Here is a 21,536-nt window from a genome sequence, read left to right as displayed (position 1 = left end):
GGGAGAAATAATCTGAAGCACTTTAGTTTATGCCCTCTAGGGTTGTCTTTGGATGAGCTCATGCAAAAAAAAAAAAAAAAAGAAGAAGAAAAAGTTTATGATCTCTAATTCAGAGGTTAATTTTGGTTAAGATCAGTTCATCTGTAGGCTGAGAAAGTTCTTCTAGCTGAGAAGTATTGGTGACCCTTGCACAGACCAGTGTGAGCCACTTTGCAGGCGTGTGTATTCCTGATGCTGTCTTCCAGATCTCACAGCATTTATTTTCATGCACACCTTTTGATGTCCTTTGTAGCAGCACTGTAGTTCCGGTGGCAGGGTGGCCGAGGCTCGTCTTTGTCTGTCCAACTCATCTCTGTTGTGTCCTGTCCTCCGTCAGTCTCTCTCTGGGCTCTGCTCTCTGTTGTCAGCTTGTTCTTTCTGTCTTTTCCTTATCAATGCTATGTTAGGGTCTGCATTGCTCTGTGCTTATGGGCTCTTTGCTGGGGTGTGTGTGTGTTTGGTGTGTGTGTGTGCGTGCGTGCCTTCTTTCCCTTGTGCGATGCACATGAGCGTGTGTGTTATCTCACAACTTCCTTAACGAGGATAAACATTGTCCTATTTTGTTTGGGTGGGTGCTCCAGGGTTTGATATTCTGCACTTGTTTATTTGCTTTGTAAATGGTGGATTTTTCGCGAGCTGCTGTCTAGGCTCCATTGACCATTTCTTTTTTGACAAAATACGACACAGGTCTGTTGATATCATTGAATGCAACAGGATGCATCTATTAGGCAACACTGGTCCAACTGAAATTGAAATGCAATGAGGTGTGAGGCCTTAATGATAGAGCATAAAAGATACTGATTTCACTTTGAGTCTGAAGAACACTTCTAGTAGTTCACGAGAACGACAGCATAATACAAAATCATCATTCCATTCAGCAAAGTAAGTATCAACACTCTGATGCTTGCTGAAAGTTACTTCCTCCTCTGGGAAGTGCATAGTATGCTTGAAATGGGTTAACTGAATGCAAGAAGAGATGAGGCACATTCACAACATTTCATCAGGGGCACACAAAGCTTACAAGGCATTCCTTCAATTAGAATAACAGGAACAAGTCAAAGGTGATGGCAGTGGAAACTGGGTGACTAATGGAGAAGACGTTTAAGTCCTTGCTGAATGTACTGATATATACTATACACCACAGGGTGACGCAAACAAACAGCTAAGCTGTGAGAGGCTCTGATGACATTAGCAATGATTCACACCAGCTTCTCACCAGATCTGAATAACTGCTCGGTTCATCACCTGAACCCTCGTCTCACTACACAACTGTCCTTCATTCCTGAGCTTCTTTGTGTGACCCGCAGATACACTCCTGATTTTGGTGCGTCACAGAGATGGGAAAGAATGAGCTTTTCCTGCCTCTGCCACTCATCTGCCAGGCTGACGGTTGTCAGACATTCTGTTATCTGCTGCTTTGTTAAACTGCTGTAGCAACAGACTGTCACATCTTCCTGATGGACTTAACACCAGAACTCACGGAATTTCTAAAACTACTAGAATTCCCATAGGTGGTCACTCTGACCGCCATACATTATTTGCATATGTAAATATAATTTATAACCACAAAAAAAATAAATCAAAGAATACGTGGATCTGTAAGGTTACCAGTCAACTAAAGCTGGTTGTGGTAAGGAACAGCAATAGCAGGAATGCATGTCTGTGTAGATTCTCAGTCATCCAGGTCATGGTGGTCTCAAACACTTGAAAAAAGGTGACTAGATTTCTTTAAATTCTTCTGAATATGTTTCACCTCTTATCCAAGAGGCTTCTTCAGTTCTAAAACAAAAAGGTGGAGAGTGTCAGGTATTTAAACCCTAGTGAGGGTTGTCCCCTTTGGAGGTGGTCTGAAAAAAGGCATGGGTCATTACCAGCAGGAGTAACATGAGGTTTATGTCAACAAAGATATTGCAAAATTTAAAAATTGTCAAAATGACCACCTAGCGTTATAAAAGCTTGATAGTAAAAAAATGCTTTTTTGCACATGTGGTCAGGCCCCTGCATATGGTCTCCATTATGGACCTCAAAGTGTATCAGCAGTGGATTTAGGGAGTACAGGGTTGCTATTTTTGGACTGAACCTTTTAGACAACACTAAGTGCTAATATCCTGTTTCAGCATTTTTATGATTTCCATCTGTGTTATGCTTTAAGGAACAAAATGTATTAAAATTAAAACAGTTTTCACCACAGAGTGTATACTGTAATATCATTTAGCCTTTTTTCTGTATTTAAAGCAGTACTTAATTATTTTTATCCACTTGGAGACAACGCTGACAAAACATTGACAAAGTCATGTTGTTCATAAACTTTGATCTCACTCCTGATATGATATTGTGAGGGGTTTAGTGGATTTTAAAGAAAGCCGTTAGAGCAGATTTGCAGGCTGGGCATCTGGTACAGTGAGCTGAGGTTTTCTGTTATGCTCCATAGCTTTGAGATAAAAGGAACCTGGAGAATCAGGTGTTCACTGGCTGCCAACTTGAAGCTATGTGTCACTTTTCCATGTCCTGTAGTTTTGTTTTGTTTTGTTTAATTTATTTTGGAAATACAAAATGATGATTGGTTAATTCAGCATTAAACAAGATGCTGTTACAGAAGAGTAATTTTAGTTGCAATCCAGTCTTACTGACTTTGGTGATGCCTTTTTTTTAAACTCAGACACCCATTTCATTCTGTCCAATGCTTTCCATTATGAATAAATGCAAGGCTAATGGTGTTTCCACTAGGATCCGCTGCTCTCAGTCTAACACAAATGCCAAGTGGGACCAAAAGGAAAATTTCTGGTATTTCCTCATAGACCCACTTTCCTCCTTGAAGAATGGTTCAACAGCACAGAGGACACAGTCACGGTGGGGTCTAGTTTGCACATTTCTCCCTGTGATTGTGGGCTTCCTCTGAATACTCCAGCTTCCTCCCACAGTCTAAAGACATGCATGGGGTGGCTTTCATGGGGCAATCATGGCTGAGGTGCCGTTTACACGAAGCCGTTTTCACTGGAAACGGCTTCGTTTTGATGCGTTTCAGCCTTTCGTTTACACGATGGCGTTTCAGAAACGATCCGCGTTTACACGAGGACATGTGAAACAATGAAAACGATGTAGTTCCCATGCCAGGCCACAAGTTGGCGTTGGTTTTCTCTTTGCAAAGTTTGTTTATGCAAGACGCGCATGCGTGGAGTGACACAGTAGGTAGTGCGGCAAATTGTTCATTACTTACAAAACGGCCAATGTGAGAGGTTTTGTGTGGACCGATGATGAGGTTGGATCGCTGCTGCACACAACGCTGAATTACAAAACGGTCAAAACACAGGAAAAGCATAAGAAGCACTCGTGAATCCGCGAGTACTGTTTATCAGTTTGCGCGTGCGCGAAAAACTGGCCGTTTCTGAGGTGCCGTTTACACGAGACCGTTTTCATTTTGAAACGGTGTCGTTTTGATGCGTTTCGGCCTTGCGTTTACACGACAACGGTGTCGTTTTGATGCGTTTCGCCCTTCTGTTTACACGACAACAGAGTGAAAACGATGTGTTTCAGAAACGGGGGCCAGAGTGGAGCGTTTCAGAAACGCACCGGCTTGCGTTTTCGTGTAAACACTTGAAACCGGGGTGATTTGAAAACGCTCGACTCGCACATGCGCACTATGGTTGCGACGGCCAGTTTTTCGCGCACGCGCAAACTGATAAACAGTACTCGCGGATTCACGAGTGCTTCTTATGCTTTTCCTGTGTTTTGACCGTTTTGTAATTCAGCGTTGTGTGCAGCAGCGATCCAACCTCATCATCGGTCCACACAAAACCTCTCACATTGGCCGTTTTGTAAGTAATGAACAATTTGCCGCACTACCTACTGTGTCACTCCACGCATGCGCGTCTTGCATAAACAAACTTTGCAAAGAGAAAACCAACGCCAACTTGTGGCCTGGCATGGGAACTACATCGTTTTCATTGTTTCACATGTCCTTGTGTAAACGCGGATCGTTTCTGAAACGCCATCGTGTAAACGAAAGGCTGAAACGCATCAAAACGAAGCCGTTTCCAGTGAAAACGGCTTCGTGTAAACGGCACCTCAAACACATCGTTTTCACTCTGTTGTCGTGTAAACAGAAGGGCGAAACGCATCAAAACGACACCGTTGTCATGTAAACGCAAGGCCGAAACGCATCAAAACGACACCGTTTCAAAATGAAAACGGTCTCGTGTAAACGGCACCTGAGTTGAATTCCACTGTTTTTGTTTTAACTGAGAATGCTGATACCGATGTCTCTATATTAGATTGGTAAATAGATCCACTGTGTCACTTGCCTAGTGATAGCTGTCTCCAGCACCCCCTGTGGGGTGATTTCAGCTGCATTTTCAAACATTGGTTTCTGTCAGAGACTGTATATAAAAGATGGATGCAACCATCACGCTATCACCCAGTCCTTTCTTGGCTGGTTCTTTGGAACCAGCAATGACCATATTTAGACCAGAGGGTGGAGTGCTATATCAGCTAAAAACTAGCAAGCTTGATTTGTGAGGAGCATTCATAAATGAGGGTATGCACAGACACACATATACCTATTAATTAGGGCTGAGTAACACACTAATAAAACACCTGAATTTCACTCACCAAAACTAGAGCACAGACTTATCAGATAGGCTGTACCACACAGCCAATTATGTATTTGTCAGATAACCCAATTAAAATACTCCAAAAAATATTCACTTGAAGAGGAAGTGAGGCCTTGCCAGAGCTATCGGCTACATCCGTTTGTGCCCCACCCCCATTTTTAACCCTTAATAAATGCTAAGAAGAGTTGGACCAAACTTGACCTCCTGTACAGTTCTTATAAAGGGGGAAATTAGTGAAACAGATCAAAAAATGTTTTTTGTGCAAGGCTGTAAACATGTTACATTCAAGCATGACATTTTAAGATGGAGTCAGCCTCACTTGCAGCTGGCTTCATTTTCATCCCCTAGAGCAGGGGTATTCAAATAAAATTTAAAGAGGTCCAGTCAGACACAATTTCATGAGGCCAAGGTCCGGAAGTCCAACTATATATATATATATATATATAAGAAATTATAGATAAAATAATTTTTATCTATAATAATTTATATCTATATAAATTTATCTATATAAATTTATAAATATATATATATATATATATATATATATATATATATATATATATATATATATATATATATATATATAGTTGGACTTCCGGACCTTGGCCTCATGAAATTTTGTCTGACTGGACCTCTTTAAATTAGTTTTCAGAGCATTAGTTTTTATATTTGGTTTCATGCTTAGTTTTAGTTTAGTTTTCGTCAGTTTTAGTTTTTCATACTTTGTTAGGTGCAAGAGTGACTATTGTGTAATAATAACTCGACAAAAGATACCGTTTAAAAATTGCATTCAACAACCAACTGTTCACAAAATAGTAGCATTACGTGTTTAATGTGTGTAATATTAACATGAACATCAACAAGGAGAAACATAAAGAAAAACATGAACTCCAAAACTGAATAAACTCTCCAACAAACTTCATCGTCAGTGCAGAACACGTGGTGTAAAACATCAGAACACAGCGAATGTTGGACAAAAGCAAACAACTCTTTGAAGGAGTCAATGCTCAAATCCAGCTGCATCCTGATGTTCTCACCACATGAAGCTGCTTCTGTTTTGGAGCTGCTCGGAGCTCAACCTACTTAAGTGGCCAACCATTTATGCTTGTGTAGCTGGATTGTGTGTGTTAATTACCTTGCGGTTGCGTGCTGGTGTTTTATGTGCCGGCTGGGACTTTTTTGGTCCTAGCTCTTTGTGCTCAGTTTTTTGGCTGCAAATATATTTGTCCCTGTTTTTCCACTTTCTTCATTTCCCCACATCCATTCCGATAATTCCAGCACTCTCCCTCCAGGAATTTGCTGACATTTGTGAGTCCTTATATTGATGCTTTGATTATTATTCCTGATTGTTATTCTCTCACTGATAAATTCAAACACTGCAGCAAAAAGTAGCCAGAAACGCACAAAGACTGAACAGGTTAATCACAACCTTGTGGGCTGTGTGGACCCGACATGTAGTTTGATTTCACCGGAGGCGCACGTCAGGTTACATTGACGGATCAGTGCGGTTTCAGCAGACCGCTGCCATTTGCGGACCGATGCGGTGAGCACGCACAGGCGCGCACACAGTTGCCCGATGGCGCTCCCAGCTTAAACTGTTAGATGATAAATGATTTCATATCAATCCACAAGGGTTGTGTAATAAAATTTACGAAAACAAAGGTCATTTTATCTATAATTTCTCTTAGTTTTAGTTAGTTTTGTAAACTCACAATACTGTTTTTTGCTTTTAATTATAGATTTTATTTATTTCAGTTAATAAAAATGTTTTTTTTCAGTTTCAGTTTTCATTATTTAGTTCGTTTTCGTTAACTATAATAACCCTGTTTGTTACAAAGTTTACCAGCCGGCAGGAACCAGCTTGGTGGTATCACGTGGTATAGCCAAACTTGCATGCAATTGGTCAGTGGGTTTCCTTGGACGCTTCACTACTACCGTAAGGACTGTAAAAGCTGCGCCGGTAAACCAGAAAGCGCTCAACAAGATTTTAATAAAGTGGTTATTTCTGTTTTCGTATTAGGTTCGGGTCCGCTTGAGACATCATTTCGGTTCGGATCCGGACCGAGGTCCGCCTATTGGTGATGGCTGCCCTAGAGGCTGCTGCATGGTTTCTTTCATGCACTATGTTAACTTAATTTTTTCAGGCATACATCTGTGCTGATGTTCCCAAATATTCGAAAAGAAACTTTTTTTTTTCTATTTTCTTTCACTCATTTGTGTGAAATGTAGAAAAAAAATTTGATTAGTGCAGAAAACTTGAGATGTACAGTACAATGATTTTGCAGATCAACAGAGACATTTAGATTTGTGCAGTTTTATTAATTTACCACTGAAACAAAACGTGATGACCCCTGTATGACACACACTATTTGCATTGTCCAGCATTTATATTAGATGATCCAGTCATCCTCTGATCACAGGGCTGGAACAAAGCTGATTTCTGACCCTAGACGTCCATGTAAGTAATTCATGTAAATATGTTCTGTATAACAGTTACACCAGATGAAGGAAGTTCATACACAGTGACGTGACTGCTGCAAAGGGGAAGGTCAAACATATTTAAAATCTCTCTTGTGTGATATTATGCCTCAAATACAAATTTATTAATCAATAATTTACCTATAAGACCACACAGAGTCCAAACAGAAACAATCCAGTGACTCCAGTGATTGATGCAAAGATTTCCTGTGTTAATGGGGGAGCCACTCTGGTAACTGGATCACAAATCCACTATAAGTGAATCACAAAATGACTTTTAAGCAGGAGAGTTTTTTCTCGTGAACTGTTCAATGTCTCTTTGCAGCTCCTGGTTGCGTCTCTGGGCCTCGTCTCTGCTACGTTCTGCATTTTTTAGGCAGATCTCCAGAGCGGCCACACGGCGGCGTTCTGCCTCCAGAGCAGACTGGAGTTCTGCAATGGTGGCCTTCAGTTCCTTGTTCTCCTTCTGCAAACTGTAAGAGGCAATGACAAACACAAATGGGTTCATGTATGCAGTAAGACAATCCAAAAAAACTGTCCTGGAAATAATTCCTGCTATGAGATTTGTTACTCCAAAAAAGACATCAGCATTCTTTTTAGGAAAGTTTGTTTCTGATTTAAAGGGTTTGTCAGGGTGTCCATGTGACTCCTTTGCTAAACTTACCTGTCTAGAAGCGGCTGCTCGGGGTCTTTCTTCAGTTGTGGCATGCTGTTGACCTGCTGTGTGGGGCTGGTCATTGGCAGGGTGTCTACACTCTTTTGATGAGAGAGAACCAGGGCAGACTGGGAGTTACTTTTAGGGCTTTGGGGGGCAGCAGTAATAGAAACTTGGTTGTCACTCCCCCTTCGGGTCTTTAATCTATCCTCTTCATCCTTGTTACTCATTTGAGATCCCCCGAAAAATGATCCGGAAGTCCGCAGGTCCAGGATTTTAAAAATGTCTTCTGACAACGTCCCGCACTTTTCATCCACGCTCTCCTGAATGCGACTCCACCTGAGGGCCTCAGTCTTGGCTGCCATCCCGGTGAGTGGACAGCTGAAGGAGGGTAGGGTCTGAGTGCGCTTGCGGGGGCTTCCTAGCCAGTCATCTGCAGAAGGAGATGAAGGCCCCTGCAGGGGGGTTTTGGGACTGTGGTCTCCCCTCAGTGGGCCAGGACTGTCAAAGTCCTCCTCTTCTGGAGACTCGGACAGACTTGCATCACCCATCTAACACAAACAAAGAGCTGAAGATTAGTTACAGATGAAGAGGGTTTTTTTATTTGTCTGAGTTTTACATGAGTTTTACAGGAAAGAAACAGGGGCAGAAGATCAGTTTTGAACTGAACCAAGGTAGCTTGGAAATGTGTGCAAAAATATGGGAATAACATTCTTTAAATCCTTTATGGTTTTGCAACTGTGAACAAAGGTCAAAGAACCACTGCCACATATTCCTGTTTATTAAAAGCTAAATAATACATGGCACTTTATAGCTTAAATTTCCTATAAAGTTGCAGTTATCCTCCTATTTATCCATGAAGTTGAAATACTTGATAACTTTTCCGTCAATGTACTGGTAAGAAGAAAAGCTGTATTTCTCAGAGAGGCTGAGACAGAGTGAAAATAAGTGTAAAATTACCAAAACATTAATGACAGCAGAGTCCCATTTATATGTTGTACATAACAGACAGAGTCTCAGGCACTATTAATGCAAATGTTAGCTGGTACAAATACCACGGTAGAGTGTATCGGGTGTTCTCCATTTAGAATATAGTAGAATATAGGGGGCCCCATTAGCTCTGCCTTAAAGTGCAGCAAGTCCAAATAGTTTTTCTACTCTTGGTTTTGTAGTGTGAGTGAGAGTGGGAATGCCATGGTCCCAATATGCTCATCTCAGGCATACTGCTCAGACTCTGAATACAGAAGCCCCATTCATTCCGTGTAGCCCTTTAAGACCTATAATAGAACAAGTCTGGCAGACCATATCGTTACAGTTATACATGCTGTGGTACCAGCATATAGAATATTACAACTCACTATACATCAACAGAACCTTCAAAACCCTAATTATAATAATATGTTTGAAGTAATCCATAGTAACTACATAAGGTAGCTAAAGAGTGCACTAACCCTCAGAGAAATTTAAAACCATTTTCTGTATCTACATATTATGCTAGATACAGAAATGCCATAGCTGTACATGCTAATGCACATGATAAAGCGCATGGAGTACGTGTTGCGAACCTTTTGGAAGGATACAGCGCTCTGGGACATGTTGAATGCATCATATGTAAGTGTGAATCCTCTGGTTTTATGTGCAAAAAAAGACTTATTGCTCTATCATATGTGGTTTCAATTTTACTGGCATGACATGATTGCCCTACTGCTGTCTATTTGTCTTTTACTTGCTTTCCCCTTTTTTGCTGTTGACATCAATGTGTTCTCATATATGTTTGTTGTTTATTTATGGTTTGAGGTTTCTGATTATTTCCTGCTCCATATTTTATAGTAGCTTTGCATGATTCACAGTTCAGAATAATCATTATCTATCTGGTACTGGGCTTTGAAATTGTTTTAGTTTACTTCAAGTAAACTTTCTTCTGATTGGCTGCCCCTCATAAACAACAGGTTTAAGGGTGAGGGGTGGGAGATCGGACGAAAGACATGCTGAGAATGCTGATACCAATATCTGTATCTTAGACTGGTAAATAGATCCAGCAACTTGTTAATTTAGCTTAGCATAAAGACTGAAAAGAGAGGGAAGCGCTAGCCTAGTTTTGTTTAAGATACAAAAATCAATCTACTGTCACCTCAACAGGTCAACTAATCCCACATCACACCATGCTTGTTTACCCTGTACACATAAAGTTTGTTTCAGCTGCTCCCTTATTCACAGGGGTCATCCCAGTAGATGGATCTGTATGTTTGGTTTGGCGGATTTTTATACCAGCTATCCTTCCTGATGCAACCCTAGTGATCTGAGTCTCCTCCTGGTCTCAAAGCAGGGATTGTTCACAGCCTAGATTAGCTGTTTCCAATCACTGTGTCAAGTAGTGGCTGTGCTACATAAATCTCCTCCATCTCCTGGAAAGGTCCATCTCCTGGATCCAGTTATATGTTTATATTCATTGTTCATATTGAAGAGATGACAGCACCAAAATGAATACAGTATTTCCCAACATCAGTAGCAACCTGGGAATAGTTACTGCTTTGGCCACAGATTTTGTTAATAAACTAACTCCGCTGTTTGCCATTTATCCAAATTCCAAATGTTAGTACATGGAAACTCTGGTTTATACAGTGCCAGTCAAAAGTTTGGACACATGGGTGAGTGTGTCCAAAATTTTGACTCATACTGTGTATTTTATCAATAAAAATGTCAGCATAGTAATGCCTTATTTTGACATTAGAGAGCATGCTGCAAAGGCTTGACGTGCGGTTGGTGGCTCGTACCTCTGAGGATTCCCAGCCCACAAAGCTTCGGGGAGCGTTCTTCTGGCTCTCTGCCTTGTTTGAAGGAGAGGAGGGAAGCACGTCTTTGGAGAGAGGAAACAGAGTCTCATGCTGTCTGATCATCACAGTCATCAGCTTTTGGATCTGAGGAGTCGCTGTGAAGAAAAACAAACACAAATGTGAAAAGATTATGATCAAAAGGTCTTATCTTTTGGCATTTTGATACACTTTCTTCAGTCTTTTGAAAATTCACTTGGATGGTTTTATACAGTAAAACCATCCAAGTTTTTGGATGGTTTTACTAATGGTCTCGTGTTATACAGACACGAGACCATTAGGTGGAAAAAGAGTGGCAACAGAGAGGCAGTAGAGTTTGTTGAGGTGGTTGTTAAGTTAACTGAGGAAGAAGCACATGTGGCTTCGTTATTTGTCTAGTGCCACATATTACAAAAGTATCTATACGGTACATCCTTTTTTTTGTTGTTTTGGGGGGTTTTTATGTTTTGTTTTTTAAAAAATGGCAAATCCTTTTCCAAGACTTGAACATATGCAGTTTATAAAATTGAGAAGGATGGAGACATGTTGCTGCTGTCACTTCTCATTTGGGGTGTTTTCTGGACAACGATGATGATGATGATGATGATTTGTGAGTTTGCACAGCCATAACAAGTGAATGTGTGTTCTCACCTTTCATCACAGTGATAGGGTCTTCTATCTGAGGTTTGAGCAGGTTGATGCCCATCACAGTTGCCAAGTTTTCCACGTTCATCTTATTTACCTTGGAGTGTAGCTGCACCTCAAACAAGAACCTGGAAACAGCAAGACATATGATTAGCACAGTAACCAGAAGAGAGGCTGATCTCAGTACAGTACTTGGCTCATGTCTTGAAACAGAGGGACTTTGTGGGAGCTTGCAGATTCACGGTAAAATTTCTCTCTCAAGGACTAATTAGATAACTTTCCAGTTAAGGGCATCTTCTGTAAATTCTAAGGGCCTGTGGTTTTTCACTGGAATACTGTGCTTCAGTGTGTACTCACCGACAGACATAACTGAGAAGGTTGTAGTTTATTCTGGGGAGAAGAGCAATTTGTTTCTCCAACTTTTCCCAACCCTGAAAGGACACATGAGCAACCAATTAAAGGACGTGTACAATCAAAACATCCGAGAATGTCCGCTTCATGTCCACACGTACACTCATGTCTGCAGTGTTTTTAAATTAAGTATACCTCAGTGCTGGTGAAGTCCAGCAGGTTGGTGCAGTCCAGGAAGTCTTGGTACTGACTCCAGGGCACCACAGGTTCAGGCAGCTCCCGCAGGTACAGTTTGAGCAGTGACGCCACCGTGTGGACATCTGTGTCACTGTGTCAATTTACACAATATTCATTACCCAGTGAGCATACATCAATGGCATGCAGATCGGTTGGTTACATACTGCATCTGTGTGGAAGCTCTTGAGTTTATCAGCACATCTTGTGGCGTTGAAATGTTTACCCCAAGTGTTCAGTTTTTTGTATGTTTTCCTTCGCACTAAGATATGTGTAAATATTTTATTGGACTTACAAAAAACATGGCATGGTGGGGTGTAGTGTGAACAATGTCTAGATCTCCTCTAAGGCTTTACTTTGTGAGTAACTTGGACAAGAGAACAATTCAAGAGGGAATTTATGTTGTACAGTGTCTGTCAGTAGGCTCAAATCTCATGGTCCCTGACTCTACTCACATTAAAATACAGACAAACAAACAAGTTGAGTTGAATGGATGTTTTCATCTGCAGTTTTCTGTCAGAGGAGCTTGTGATGTTGAGTAATAAAGGCGTCCTCCTCTGTGCCTGCCAGAACAGGATGTGGTATCACCCTTAGCTCTGAGCAGACACAAATCTATCAGCTTCTCTCTACATCTCTTTCATCGGTCCCTGCTTTCTCAGGAAGAGAGAAAAGAAAAAAAAGCTGATGCTGCTGATTGATTGAGGTTAGGATATTTGTCTCCTTTTATGGAAGTGGCCCTTTTAGTACATTTACTGTTTTTTAAAGTTTGTTTGAGATGTGTGACTTTATCAGTCTCTCAAATCATTGTGCAGAAATTTCTGGCCCACTCTTCTTTACAGCTTTGCTTCAATTCATTGAGGTTTGTAGGCATTAATTTATGCACAGCTCTCTTAAGGTCACCACCACAGCATTTTTGTCAGGTTGAGGTCTGGAGTTTGACTGGACCACTTCAGCACCTTGATTCTTTTCTTTTTTCAGCCATTCTGTTGTGGTTGTGGTTTTGCTTGGTATCATTGTCCTATAGACCCACATGTGGCCAAGCTGTAGCTGTCAGACTGATGGCCTTACATTTGACTTTAGAACACTTTAATATACAGAGGAGTTCAACTCAATGACTGCAAGGTGCCCAGGTCCTGTGGCTGTGAAACAAGCTCAAATCATCAACCCTCCACCACCGTGTTTGACAGCTGGTAGGAGGTGTTTGTGCTGATATGGTGTGTTTGGTGTTCACCAAACATGGTCCTGTGCATTATGGCCAAATATCTCCATTTTGGTCTGGCCTATTCAAAGGACACTGTTCCAGAAGTGCTTTGTTCAAATGCTGCCATGTCTTCATTTACTATAGAGGGAATAGTAAGTGCATTACCTAGGGAAAGAGGGCCTCTCTCCTGCATCAAAGGCATCTCTGAACTGTTTGACAGCGTTATCCTGACCAGGGAGACGGAAGATACCCTCCTCATCCAGCCCATGTTCTTTGATGAACTCCACACACTTCTGCACCAGAATTGGCACCATGTGAGGTCCAAAGCGTTGCTCGTATGTCACAATGTCCATGAGACTCTTTCCAAACACTGCAGATATACAGAGTATAAAGATATGACTCCTTCTATATAGTACAGTTAGAAAAATATTTAAATGAGCAGCTATCGCCCCGTTTTAGCCCCGACCACGTGAAAGTAAGGTGATGCATCGTCACATGAATTTATATGTTTACTTTGAGAGAACAGTTCTCATTTCTTGAAAAAGCATATTTATATCTGACATCAGTGTGAAAACAGTTGCGTTTTCGTTCATATGGCATTGATCAAGAAACAGTGTGTTTCAGATACAGCCAGACATTACTAGAAATATCTTGTGGTTTAGGCAAGAGGGCTGCCTGAACAGAATGTGCAGGCAGTTCCCACTCATAAGTGTGAATATGCACTGGAATATCAACAATGTTAATTCTCACACTGGCACAACCTGACTTCACACATCATGCTGACTTTATACTGGGCCAGTTAAAGGCTTGCTAACAACTGATATCACCACACCTGCATACCACATTGTAAAGTTCAGGGGTGCACTGCGTGTGTGAAAACTGCTACATCAGGACTCGGCAACTGGATGGAGCTGCAAAACACATTTGAGCCTAATAATGAAGCTGATATGGGCTGTTACCTTATCAGCAATACTCACTGGTGCAAATAATGGAAACCTGTAACCAAATGCAACTACTCCGCAGTGGGCTATTTATGATTATTTGGTACTTTTTTGGAATTTTCCATCCATCCACCCATCCATCAATTCAATTCAGTTTTATTTATATACCACCAAATCACAACAGTCACCTCAAATTCTCTATTTTCCCTGGTGGGTTTTCTTTGCTGGATTTGGAGTCGATAACTAGGGAGACTCAAGACTAAGAGATTAGTCTGATAAACTTTTCTTTTTTTATTCAGTGTGTAAGCTACATATATTTTTTTAATTCTCCATTTCCATTTTAATATTCATATTGTTTTTGTCCAAACAGCTGGTTTAACTCTGTCTAAAGCCAGGCTTGCTGAGGCAAATATGCCTTTGATCACTACTAACACATGACAACATACACTACATGCTGTTATAATAAATTCCTGAAATGTTGTGGTTTTATGGGAAGGTTATGTGTTTGACTGCTTCTTAGCTTTGTTAATGACTTCCCTCTTTATTCAAAGCTTAGCAAAGCTAAAACTAAACTGACTTGATTTTTGGTGCTGGAATGAGATTTTTTTTCTTTTGGTTTGTTTTATTTTTGGACGGTGCCAGGCTAGCTGTTTCCATTGCTTATGCTTAGTCAAGCTAAACAGCAACTGACCATAGTTTCATGTTTAAAGGTCAAATATGAGAGCACTCTTTGTCCTCACATCTCAACTCTTGATATAAAAGTGAATTTCCTAAATTTGTCAAACAGGATTGTTTCAGGGCAATGAATAAACTCCATAACAGATTTTACTGAACCTCCACTTGTTGGCATTCCGATGACTCTGCGCAGAGAGCGGACCCACTCTTCCATGTCGCTCTGGGAGTTTGCCATGAGCACATGTGGACATCGCTCTCTGTCTCCAGTTGTACCTGTTAAAGAAACAGCAAACAAGAAGTATAACAGGAAATATAAAAAGGTTTCTGATGACAATGGAAATGAAGGGATTCCCCGAAAGAGAGAACTGCTACAAAGGTCCTGGAGTAAAAATGCCTTGTAAGGCCTCTATCATAAGGGTCGGCTACATGCTTACGTGGTATGATCTCAAAGAGGTACTTTCCAGGGTCATCTGAATTTGGGGGGAGTTCATTAACTTTACTGAAGCGCAGCTGGATGACTCCCTACAGGCCAGAAAACATAAACACAAACACACACAGAAGAATTATAAAGTCCAAACTAGAAATCCTTCATACAGACATAGTGACGTTTATTCTCAGAACATCATATGACAGCAGTAATAGTGACTGCTTCCTTCTTGTACAGGACAGTAACTGCTGTCCCTGCCACGTGAGTGGTGGAAAGGCCACAACAGGTATCATCACCACAGGTGCAGAGCGGTTGCTTTTATTGTTAGAAAATGATAGAAATGAACAGCTGATCTGTTCTTATTTAGTTTAAGTTCACTGTTTATGGCAGAAAATTAACATTATACTCTATTTTCAATTCCTCTATCTCCCTTTGCTCTCTAAGTATTAAAACCCAGATCAAAAATCGAAGGGGCTCTTTGCAGTAACGCAGGAAGCAAATCACTTACAACAGAAGACGTTGGGAGAAGCTACAGTTGGCAACATGCTGCCTTAATTCCATTTTATATGTACAGAAATAAAATGTCGCTTTTTTTTTCCTTGATGTTTTACACTTTAATATGTCTACAAATTTACCAAGTTTTCCAAGCTCTGAAAATAATAGTAATAAAATAAAACACTTGCCTTCATTTTATAATGAACATTCGATCACGAATTAGTTATAAAGTGCTCATTAAGTCAACTCAAAGATTTTTTTGGTTAAACTCCATTAGGATTTTAAATTACAGCTACCAGTGTGGTTCAGCTACATTAGGCAGGGACGAGAAAGTTAACTAAGGACCTTCACAAAATAACATGACAGAAACGAGGTTGCAATTAATTCTTTTCCTTGCATGACAAGCAGTGATAGACACAGATAAGCATCAGCACAGCAGTTTGAGGTTTGCTGCACAGGTCTTTATTTTAACACTGAGCAGAGCATGACTCTGCATGCTCCATTCTGCTAACATCACAGCTATAAATCCAGTGACCCACTGCACTCTTAGTGTCAGCTTTGCTATTCTAGCATGAAGGTAGACAAAACACAACCTGAGCGCCTGAACTGTGGGTGGACCTACAGTATCAAAGTGCTGACTGTAGCAGACATGCAGACATTGGTTGGTTGCTGGCTTTTACCCAGAACTCTTGTTAACTGTGTACTGCACAGTTTGATTCCTATGATTTGTTATAGTGTGATGTGTACGCTGGAACATTAGAAATATTCCGTTTTACGTCTAAGTTGTGGAAATTGTGGAAAGTCTGTTTTTTGTTTTTTAAGGTAGAAGATTTTTTAAATGTATTTTAATTTCTTTGAGCATTTGGGTTTACAGAACAGTACAGTCAGGGCTTTTCCTTCTCAAAAGCTATTAATAAAATGTGCAGTTACTTTCTTGGTGCACCATCTTTTTGAAGGTTTGACCCTCTCACTTTTTGGCCCGGACAGACCTACAGCATCCTAACAAAGACTTAGTTTTTAATGGGATATGAATGGTACAGATGTTTATGCAAGCCAGTGGATCAAAATCGGGTATGAATGTGCAATAATAAAATGCTCTCAATGGCAGGAGACCTCTCTTGTGAGGCTTCCTGCAACAGTTGTTTTCTCTACAGGAAATGTGTAAGGTTAGCCACACAGCTAGCAGAAAGTTTGTGGTCTTAATTAGAACTGATAAAAAACACATTTCTTATTAAAATATAAATTCATCTAGGGCTATACAACACATTTATTGCAAAAAAAATAATATGTTTATATGACAGTAAACAGAATGCTGATTTGCCTTTATCTGCACTTATACGCATGCTTAACCACTGAATTAAAGAAACAGAGCTTCAATATGTAACTGAGACATGGAAATAATTTTAATGTCCTATCATTAAAAACATGACTTTTAAATCTTTGAATATATAGCATGTGAGTGACTTGTTTTGGAAACAACTGCATTCTAACAAAGGACAAAGTGGATATAGAAATATATCATTTAAAAAAAACAGCATTTATAGTTCACCTGGACAGTGGTCTCCTTATCATCTTTGTGGTAAGTCAAAGTGCTTCCTCTCAGAACAAAGTAGCGCTGCTGCCAGTTCTTGACTAAAGACCTCTGCTGCTTCTTCAGCCAGCCGGCCTTCAGGGGCTTGTCCATGAGCCTTGAGGAGCGTGGCGAGCCCTGGCCAGGGCCTCCCTCTCCAGGTATCACACTTTTGGATCGAGCTGCCAAACACCACAAGGAGGCAGTTGGTAAAAACGTCAAGAACAACAATCCCCAGCGTGCTCTGTCACAGTCGCAACTATGAAATATTACCAAAACACCAGCTGTACTCAACTTCAGCAGAGCACTTCCTCTTTTTGATATGAATATGCATCAGCCTATCAGGGTTGAGAGAACAGCTTGCTGTAGCCTATTTTTGTTCCCCATCTATTGAGTTTCAGGCTGACAGGAAACTGCTGGTCTGAGCTGACCAGTTTCCTGTGAAAGGTGCACGATTGCAGCTGTGATTGTACTAACACAAATAGCAGTAGACTGACCATCAAACAATATGATGGAAAGTTCAGCGGTTAAGTTCTGGATAGACAACATCACCTCACCTGTGACGCTAGAGGCCACAAGGTGCTGTTTAATGCTGTGATAAAAGAACAAAGGCAGAGGTGTACGTGGCTCAGAGAACACCAAGTAGGACAGAGACCTTTTGAGTCTCTGTCCTACTTGGGTGGTGAGACTTCAGAGATAGCTGGACTGAGACTGAGCCCACTTTCTCAGTTGTTTTTTAATTCAGCGTGTCTTGTTAGGCAAGATGATAGAGGAAAGGAGAAGAAGAAGGGCCACACTGGAGTAAACAGGAAGCGTCCACATCACTGCCGGAGGCCCGGTACACTTTGAAGGTCTCCACCTATAAGCTTGAGAGTCCTTTGGTCTCATTTTAATAGCGCCACCCTGATTAGTGGAAAGTTAAAGAACTGTTGAGGAACCGTGAGCCCGCACACAGCGACATCACACCACACCCTCAGCTGACAAACACACACTTCTTTTAAAGTCGCTTCAAGTCGTGACGAGCCACAGTCCCACTGCCCTTCAAAGATGTGCTCAGTGACCACTATTAAGAAGACGTGACAAGTCCAGCACCTTCACATCAAAATCCACACAGGGAAGAATGATGTTCAGTTTCCCACAGACTGTGGAGAGTTATAGAACTAATTTGTAACTAATTTACTTATTTCTACCGAAGTGTATAAATGTGAGTACATCCTCAAATGTACATGCCTATCCTTTTACCAGGCCAACTTTAAAGACAGATATTTTAGGAAGCATACTTTATATTTTCTTGATGTGAGTTAGCTGAGAAAATTGATCCCACTCTCATAGTTTTGTGTTAAATATATGTTAGCAATTAGATAGATTAGCATAAAGACCAGAAATGGGGTGGGGTGGGCGTTAGCCTGGCTTAGATCTGTTTTTTCATTTGCTTTGTTTGTTTGTTTTTTTTAAACAGGACATTGTTGTACTTAATTATATCTTATAATGTGGCAGTGGCATTTATATATTTTTTATAGAGCCAGGCTAACTATTTTTGTTCTTAATCTTTATCCCCCAAAACAAAACTTGCATGCCAATATGCTAACTAAGCTAACTGGATCTTGGTTACACTTTCATTGACTAGACAGACACATTAAAACTTACTCATTAGTACATGGTACATATACAGAACTGCCTCTAAAAATGTCACTGATGTGTTAATTAGTGACCGTTAGAGACGCCTGTGAACGTGTCTTTGAAGAGAGCTAGTTTAGCTAATCCCTGCAGAGCTCCTGAAGTCAGGAGATATTTTTTAATCACAAGATATGAGAGAATTCATTTCCATGCACAAGTTATTTACTATTAGTGAATTATTTATTTTTAAATCCTATACAGTTCTGTGCAAAAGTCTCAAGCCACCTCTCATTTATTTATATTTTGTTTTCAAGGAGCCAGACTTCATTGTCTTTTTTTAAAGTCGTCTTGAGCAATCATCCTCAAGGTTTTCTGAAGGGCTTTCAAAGCTCTTCTTTAGAGATTGGCTGCTTTTGACTCATTTTTAGTCCAGTCTTTGTACATTTTCAGAGGAATGTGCTTTTGTTGTTGTTTGTTTTGCTAAGCCACTTAACACTGACCTATGAATCATTCCAGCATGAAAAAGGCTCAAGTGATGAACCACTGTTGTGTCTACACATAACAGACAACTTGGCAAAGAACCAATTTGAAACTGTATCTTTAGGCATTTTGCTACTTGCAGCCAAAAAACACATAATTTGCACATGTTTCAATAAATTGCTGCACCTATTTCTCATTTTCCTTGCAAAGTGTAAATAAACAAGGGGTAGCTTAAGACTTTTGGGCAGTACTGTAGGCCTCTAAGGAATTTAGCTGCTAGACATTGATAACGTATGTAAATTAGGTTTAGTTTCATTCTGTAATTTTTTTCATATAATAAAATCCTTGTTGCTGGGCCCTATGGTGCACATTACTGCTCATTATGTTGTGTGCACAAAACTTCAATGTCTTACAGGACTTTAGGGGCTCCGCAGGTTCCTCCTTTTCTAGTATTTATGTAACCATAAGTTAAATTCCTTCAGTCCAAAGCTTCATATTTAATAGAGTAGTGTTACAGTTATTTCAATCTTCTCATTTAGTTTAGTAAAACAAGTATGTTTTCAAAAATGTCAACATATGACATTTCTTTGGGATCAAGAAGTGCTGGTGTCAAATGGTTTATGCTTTATTAATAACAACCACTCTGAGGGTGTGTGTTTGACCTTTCAGAACATTATGAAAGGACAGATGCAGTATGACTGTGCAGACATTTGCACATCACATTGCACTCATATATACAGTATGTAGGCAAAGTCACACAGCCACAGGAACTTGGCTCTTGCATCAGTTTCCTGTTGAAAGCCTCCATCACACTAGTTTTAGAGAAAAAAGAAATCATCTATCCAACTCAAAATATCTCCAGATATCATGAGAGGAATCATGAGGGGCCACCAGCTTTGAGGAAATAATACTTCCACACCAGCGCAAGATTGTGATATTAATATCCATGTGAAGTAGATAAATGCAGTGCAGGCAGCTACTTCCTTTCACAGTGCAGAACAACCATGACGCTGGTGGTAAAAATGGATTAGAATAAAAATTAAAGTAGAACTGTACCATAGAGAATTCACAGATTGGGTGGGTGAGTGCAAACCTGTTGTGATGTGAATTATGCAACTGTTATACCATGAAAACCTGAGAGCAAACACAGTTAATTATTGCATTGATTCCACCCTGTGCAAACACCAGTAAGCAAAGTATTAGTGGGTCTAACCCGCTGTGCAGTCACTTTAAAATACAAAAACAGTGTCAGTTGGTCAGCCACAGGGGACTACTCTGAGTCCCTCAAGAGAAGCAATGTAAAGTTTTAAAGCTGTTTGTATATAGAAACAATGTATTCTATTGTGTATAACAGTGATTTATATATTTTTTCAAAAATAGGAGGAGGTGCATTCACTTTCACCATGTAACACACAATGATTGTGCTGAAAAACCTGCAGAGAAAACAAAATGTCCATAGCTATACTATCAAAACATCTTTATCTTCTTTGGCTATAATATCTACCATTGATAATAGGCAAAGAAATTGAAGGGTCACAAACAAATGTAAATAAGAGCAGTACCTGCTGGGTAAATGTTATTTTTTTCCTCTCCATAACATGCCAGATTTCTTGGTATGTAAGTTGGTCAGTTTACATGTCGTTAGATGAGGGGGGAAAAAAAATGCTCAAAGTGTATTGCTTCTAAAATATGAAGTGTGAAAGCGTTGCATCTACTCTGGCTGTCATTGAACACAACACGGCCACGGGCTTACCTATGCGAGCTGTCTCTGCCTTGAAGGTGCTGAAGTCCCAGTTGCGAGGTAGTTTCAGAGACATTGTCCTTAATAATTCATCCCACAGGTCAGTGGTTCAGTTCACACAAGCACCTCACTGGAGCACGCGCGCACACACACACACACACACACACACAAACACACATAAATACACACTCAAACACACAGAGAAAGAGGAGATCTCACAGATCAAACTTCCTTCTTCCTGTGTTAATCTTTTTTTTTTTTTTTTTTTCAGCCCTTTACAGTGCGTCCCCTCGTGCTGCCTTTACTTCCATGTTCATACTTGTTCTTGTAGATTACAGCATAAACTGCTTCCAGGTTGGTTCTCTAAAAGATGCAAAGGCTTCAGGGCTTCATGTAGTGGAGAGTCTTCAAGTGACTTATGCTGAATGGTGTCACAAGAAAAAAAAAAAAAAAAGGACGGGGGGGGGGGGGGGGGGGGGGGGGGAAGACACCAGCAGCGTCTTAAAGGAAATGGTTTGTACCTCTTGGTGTTACTCCTTCACTGAGCATGTTGCTTCACAGCTCAGG

The 21,536-nt window shown here is 40.4% G+C and overlaps 1 protein-coding gene across 1 annotated transcript; it reads right to left on the bottom strand.

The window, feature by feature from the left end:
• Window positions 1-6,963: 6,963 nt before the first annotated feature.
• arhgap25 (Rho GTPase activating protein 25) lies at window positions 6,964-21,189 on the bottom strand. The gene is made up of 11 exons (XM_030738434.1): window positions 20,982-21,189; window positions 17,111-17,313; window positions 15,074-15,161; window positions 14,799-14,912; window positions 13,189-13,393; window positions 11,784-11,916; window positions 11,595-11,668; window positions 11,244-11,365; window positions 10,557-10,711; window positions 7,792-8,333; window positions 6,964-7,600 (listed from the first exon to the last, which is right to left on the bottom strand). The coding sequence occupies exons 1-11, from the start codon at window positions 21,043-21,045 to the stop codon at window positions 7,405-7,407; spliced, it is 1,896 nt and encodes a 631-aa protein (XP_030594294.1). The 5' UTR covers window positions 21,046-21,189; the 3' UTR covers window positions 6,964-7,404.
• Between the last annotated feature and the right edge of the window lie 347 nt (window positions 21,190-21,536).

Source organism: Archocentrus centrarchus, chromosome 9 (assembly GCF_007364275.1).
Source record: "Archocentrus centrarchus isolate MPI-CPG fArcCen1 chromosome 9, fArcCen1, whole genome shotgun sequence".
Classification (NCBI taxonomy): Eukaryota; Metazoa; Chordata; class Actinopteri; order Cichliformes; family Cichlidae; genus Archocentrus; species Archocentrus centrarchus.
The sequence above is the reverse complement of the archived record's forward strand: the minus strand, read 5'-3'. Positions and strand labels throughout refer to the sequence as shown.

Bases quoted from the DNA above. Each gene is read 5' to 3' on its own strand.
- arhgap25 (XM_030738434.1), bottom strand. From the start codon at position 21,045: ATGTCTCTGAAACTACCTCGCAACTGGGACTTCAGCACCTTCAAGGCA. The intron at 11,669-11,783 runs GTATACTTAATT...GTGTCCTTTCAG, and splicing joins TGGACTTCACCAGCACTGAG to GGTTGGGAAAAGTTGGAGAA. The intron at 8,334-10,556 runs GTACGAGCCACC...TGTTTGTGTTAG, and splicing joins TGGGCTGGGAATCCTCAGAG to ATGGGTGATGCAAGTCTGTC.